This window comes from Aquarana catesbeiana, linkage group LG08 (genome assembly GCF_042186555.1).
Source record: "Aquarana catesbeiana isolate 2022-GZ linkage group LG08, ASM4218655v1, whole genome shotgun sequence".
NCBI lineage: Eukaryota > Metazoa > Chordata > Amphibia > Anura > Ranidae > Aquarana > Aquarana catesbeiana.
This window is the reverse complement of record NC_133331.1, coordinates 91,354,189-91,360,188: the sequence shown is the minus strand read 5'-3', so window position 1 is coordinate 91,360,188 and position 6,000 is coordinate 91,354,189. Positions and strand designations below refer to the sequence as shown.

Below are 6,000 nucleotides of genomic sequence, written 5' to 3'. Positions count from 1 at the left end.
CTAACCAAGTACCATAGAAAAATTCAGAACGGCTCTGTTTCCAATATGTGTAAAAAGAGAAACAAAGACAAAAATCACACAGTTTTAGTTATTCAAATTATCTTTATTACCAAAAGATGTACTCCTCACGTCCAACATACATGCTGTACTGTACATTATACTGTATAATGGACATTCATTTTGAACAGTACAATATAAATAAAATAGTGGAAATAAAGTGGGTCACTAAGTGGCCAAAATTTGCTTTGTTTATGGCTCTGTTGGCATGCTCTTGCTCGATATCCTTTGACTCAAAAATTGAAGGAGCCAGGTGTAAAGTTTTCAGTTGAACAGTGGCTACATGCAGTCAGATGCAGGCATTGTTTGAGTATTCTGACAGCTGCTGGGGACGGCTGTCAGAGAACAATAGGCCAGCACTTTATATTCATCCATCCCCGCTGTATAGCATGAATGGAGGAACCGTTCAGATCTTTGTTCAGCCTGCAGGCTGAACATAAAAGACCTATATGTGCATGCCACTGATCACTTCTGATTCTGACACAGTGGATCATGCTGTCAGAATATAGTGTTAAACTGTGAATGAGGTGGGGTGGCAACAATCCTCTATCCACCATCCATCATCTACCTTGCATGTGTGGATGGAGGAATCTGTTATTCTATGTCCAGATTTAGACAAAGATCAGGGCCATCTACTGATTCCCTGCCTGAGTTCACACTATCTTTACATGCGGCTCATGGCAGGGGATCCGGTGCGTCCCTGTTCTCCATTTCAAGGACAAATTTTTGCCTGAATTCGGACCTGAAACTGAGCCAAAGACGCACAGGACTCCTGTGCAAGCCGCTCCGGAGCCGCCACACCGGCTCCATTGAGAGCCGGTCACAATCTCCTGTCATGTAAATTGGATGCGGGGAAACCCACATCGAATTTGCACTAGTGTGAACCCAGCCTTAATGAATGAGATGTATAAGCATTGTCCAATTGGTCACACAGGCCTCCATGGTCTTGTCAGGGTAAGGGTTTTGTTCATTGGGGCCCAAAATCTTAACTGAAGGGGGTCTTTGCAAATAGAAACTTTGTCACACAAATTTATGTTTGTAAGCAGCTTTACTGCAAAATAAAACTGCAGGCAAAAAAATGTATACTATTAAGATGGTAAGTACTATATTATCATGCAGATGAATACCACCATGAAATATCGGTGCCAAAGAACTTGAGCTAATATGTCCAAAATCAAAGCAAATGAACTATGGAATAATACACATCCTACTATATGTCATAAGGCTGCATGATGGGCATTTTAAAAGGCTATAGAACTTTGAAGTAAAACCAAACATCCTTAAAGTTGAAGTTTAGAAATTACTTTTATAGCATAGTTGCACTAGTCCAGCTTGGACCATTATAAGTACGTATATCTCATGTCTGACCAATCCCTGTGTAAGCTGCAAATCACTGTAGTATTCACCACTTCTACAGTGATAGCAGCCATCTTCTGTGTCCAATATGAAATGGCTGTTCTTCTGCATAGTACTCATGGGGGTCACTCACACATTACTGCCAAGACAATATCTTGTAATTTTTTGATTGAATACAAGGCATTCTCTGGGTAGACAAGGTGGAGATTGTGATGTCACTACCCTGCCTCTCAATCTCATCCAATCATAGAATGCCTTGTATTCTTTGAAAGAAATACAAGGCTTGGCCTGAACTGTGAACTGTGTCCCGAGCAAGCGACCACCTGTGGTTAATATGCAGAAGGGAAGCTGCTTGGCACTGGACCTGGAAGACTGATGCTATCACTGTAGTGGCAGTGACTACTACAGTGATTTGCAGCTCACACAGGTATCAGTTGGGTATGGGATATGTATAATTATGTTGCCCGAAGATGGACCAACATACATCTTCAGCTTTCAAGATTAACTGAAAAGTTGAGACTATTGTTCATAACACACTCACAAGAATTGACAGATGCAGATTGTGGCTAAAATGGATTGTAAGAGCCTGTGACAGATACACAGACACCAACAGCCACATACAGTATATGCCTGGGTAAACTGCCTGGCTTGATAACCTCCATGTGTAGAACCAGAAGCCACAACCTCTACCCAAAGTTCACTTTCAGTTGTTGGTGCCATCAAAACAAACCGTGTCGTCTTTGTCCAAACAAAATGTATAATTTAACAGTTAAATAAGAGTAAAGTAGCTAAAAATGTTCAGACTGTGTACATATATAATTTACAGGATGTGTCATAGGAACTTAGTGATGGTATATTATATAACAATAAAGGAAAGTGATTTTACAGAAAACTCCTATCTGAATAAAACATTTCATTTTGAAATTTAGAAGTGAAATGCCATCAAGCCAACATCCTTACAGGGATGTTAAACACGATATGAAATGTGGCACCATATGGGATTTATGTAACAATTTCTATGTTCTTCCACACTTCTCTCAGCTTAGCGATGACTCTAAACGGCTTCACCTGAATCACAACACCAAACTTCCCCTCCAGATCCGGCAGGAGGTCTCCTTCTGGAACCTCCAGTGTGAACCTCTGAAGGATCCAAGACAGAAACAGGAAGACCTCCATCTTGGCCAGAGCTTCCCCGAGACACACACGTATCCCTGCTCCAAAGGGTAGATAACTTTGACTTGGGGAGTACACACGGTTTCCATTTTCATCCAAGAATCGATCTGAAAACAAACATCGCTAATGGTAATGTCAATCATGTTGAGATCTAGGCATTATGTAATCATGACACAGCCCTGCAATATTCTGGTCCTCTGCAGAAGGTGACTTCAGCAAGGACATAGGAGATCTTTCTCTATATCTCCTGCGCTGTGACTCTTGTATTGAAATAACATGGTGCTGTAGTCCCAATACCAATATATGAACCTTGATTAACACACCCCTACACCACGGTATACCCAGAGGGTGACCCCACTATTGAAAATTGTGTGTCCTTTGTGTCTCCATTCTGCTCACTGTACTATGAATGAGCAACAACATTGGCCGTACACTAGTGGATTAAAAAAAAAAAATAGTAGTACGAAACTTTCAAATGAAAATTTGTACGAAAATTCTCAGTACATTCAATGACTTGACGAAGGTCATTTGAAAATACTTTTTGTTTGCTTTCAACATTACATTTTGGAAATAACAGACTTTACCAAATGAAAGACACATACACTGTAAGAAATTTGCTAATTTCAGAAAAATGTTCAAGCCGGCTGCTTTGAATTTTCTGGTCACTATGGTTGAAAACGAACATCAGTTTGATCCCACTAATGATTAGAAATTTAAACAAATGTTTGTTTTTATTTCATTTTTTTTTTTACAATTTTACCTTTTTAAATATATTTTTTTTTAAATTCTTTATTATTATTATTATTATTATTTTTTTATCAGCCCTGTTGGGGGGGGGGGCTTTGGTGAGATATCAGTAGTCTAAACGGACCCCTGACATCTCCCCTTTGAGACCGGGAAAGGGACTGAGGACACAGATTCCCCAGTCCCTTTCCCTTTAAAAGCGAACACATATTAATTACACAGGTTCTGTGGCTGATTAAGGTGGTAATTAAACTCACTTGGGGCCTTATCTGCATTAAATTAGCCTCAAAACCAGTGTAATTCATAAGTGTTCAGGTTTATAGGGATAAGGTGGCAACCCTTTGGGGGGGGGGGGGGGGGCGGAGAGCGTCTGTCAGCTGCCCCCCCGGTCTGTGAAAGCAGTAGCAGAATTAATTATGAATGGGCTGCCAACACTCCACATCACATGAAAAAATCATATAAATATGATTGGATGGATATGGATGAAAATGGATATGACCCTTTTTTCAAAATGCAGCACACCACAATGCACATCATGCATGTTGTGGTGCGTTGTGTGTTGTGCTGTACTTTACAGTGTGTTTGGATGCCATTTACAATGAATGGCACCCCAACACACACACAGCAGGAATGGGCCTTTAATGGTGTACTGCTGATTAAAGAGCTATATTAATTTGTGTCTTTTTTTTATCTTCCTAGAGTTCAGCTTTAAGGCCTGGTTCACACCTATGCATGTTTTAGTGCATTTTCAGTTTTGCAGAAACACACTACAATCCATTTAACATTTTCAATGGGTCACAATCACATCTGTGCATTTTATGGAAAGGGCCAGGGACTTTTTTCTGGTTTTTAATCCCACAGACTTTAATGGATCAAAAATGTGTATTAAAAACATGAAATGACCTGGAATATGCAAACTGCAAACCTGCATGGGTGTGAATCAGGCATAAGTAATGGCTGTGCAATGTTCTCAGCTTGGCATTCACTTGTAAAATCATTTGAGTAAATAGCTGCCTCAAGCACATCATGGCAACCAAATGATTTCCAGTATGCTCATGTGTAACCTAGGAGCACCTCTCAAAGCTGGAGGATAACAGGTGTTCCTACCTGTATTCAGAAAGTGGGAGCAGGCGTCAGGCACTAATTCAGAAGTGTGGGCATATGTGGGATTAGACGCCGCTCAAACGGACCCTGTGCTTCTGTTGTGGATAGGACTGTCTATGGCCTCAGCCAGTACTACTCAGGCCATGACCCCTGACATGTTTCGCCCAGCCAGCTGGGGTTTGGTCACAGATTTCACCAAGCCTTGGCAAGCAGGGTGAAACATGTTAGGGGGTGTGACCGGAGCAGTCTAGCTGAGGCCATACACAGCCATATTCACAACTGAAGCACAGGGTCGGTTTGGGTGATTTCAAGAATGCACTGAAAATTGACAGCGGGGCAATAAAAGTTTGAGTCTCATTGGCTGTCATAAGTTTTGATACAGGCATAAATGATAGGAAGAGCTCTGACTGGTTGGCTGAATAATTCACCAGCTTCTTCTCCATCTCTGGAACCCTGACTAGGGTTTCTAGTTTGCCTACGTTTGCTTCTTTTTTTGTATTCTTCATAATGCAAGGTACCGTTCACACCTGTGAGGGGTGTTAAAAATGTGTGAGGGGTGTTTAAAAATGTCCTGCATGCTGCATCTTTGATGTGCTTTCATCAATATGCATGTTATATAGAGGGCAATGGTAATGTACCTGAAACGTAAGATATAGATTTGGACCAGCCCCTGAACAAATGAAAGATAAATAAACACAAGACTGGTGCCCCTCATAATTTAGGTGGGCAAACCTAGAGACCCAATGTTTAACAAAACTCCTTTATTGCACTCTGCAATCCACTGAAAACTGATATATTGGTTTTTCATGGACAGACCTGAATGAAAATATTTGTTTCTTGTTATACACTGTTGTGCAGTCAGAACCTATATACAAACCACATTCTGGATACATTTTTTGACAACATAGAAAGCGCATATAAATTATGGAACATTTGGCACAGTAGACAGATAATGTGGGGACACATTCTAATGCTGGCAGCTACTTATAAATTGGCCTATTAAGAGTATAAGCGAGTTTTGCACGGTGGTGCATTTGTTACATTGACTGTACAAAGATACACACCTGGACTGAAGAGATGAGGATTGACCCATTCCTTCTCATCGTGGTGTAGAGACCAGAGGTTAATAACCACACGGGCGTCTTTAGGAATGGCATATTCCCCAATACTGTCCAAGATATATATATGATTAGTGTTGAAAATACTGGAGGCATTAAATCACATAATATAATGATGTACCTGTTTTTATCAGCAGTATCTTTATAATTTACAAAGAGCTTTTCTAAGAATGATGAACCAGGCATATTAGTCTTCATCCAAAGAAGCTTACATCGATTGTCCCTACCACTCTTTGATAGGCCAGGGCCAATCAAGGCAGATTCATTGTTTTATAGGCCAAGACCAGTCTAGGCAGCTGTTCTGTTGGATAGGCCACGACCATTCTAGGAAGCTGATTTGTTTGATAGACCAGGACCAGTCTAAACAGCTGATTGATTTGATAGATCAGGACCAGTCTACGCAGCTAATCTGTTTTATCGGTCAGGTCTAGGCAGTTGATTTACAGTA

The 6,000-nt window shown here is 40.7% G+C and overlaps 1 protein-coding gene across 1 annotated transcript in view; it reads right to left on the bottom strand.

Annotated features, from left to right (window-relative positions):
- Positions 1 to 565: 565 nt before the first annotated feature.
- CYP17A1 (cytochrome P450 family 17 subfamily A member 1) overlaps positions 566 to 6,000 on the bottom strand; it is a 30,355-nt gene continuing 24,920 nt past the window's right edge. The window contains exons 7-8 of the mRNA XM_073596139.1: positions 5,499 to 5,602; positions 566 to 2,693 (exon numbers count right to left, since the gene is read on the bottom strand). Of these exons, the coding sequence (XP_073452240.1) occupies positions 2,416 to 2,693; positions 5,499 to 5,602 (382 nt within the window). The 3' untranslated portion in view covers positions 566 to 2,415. The remainder of the gene's footprint in view (positions 2,694 to 5,498; positions 5,603 to 6,000) is intronic.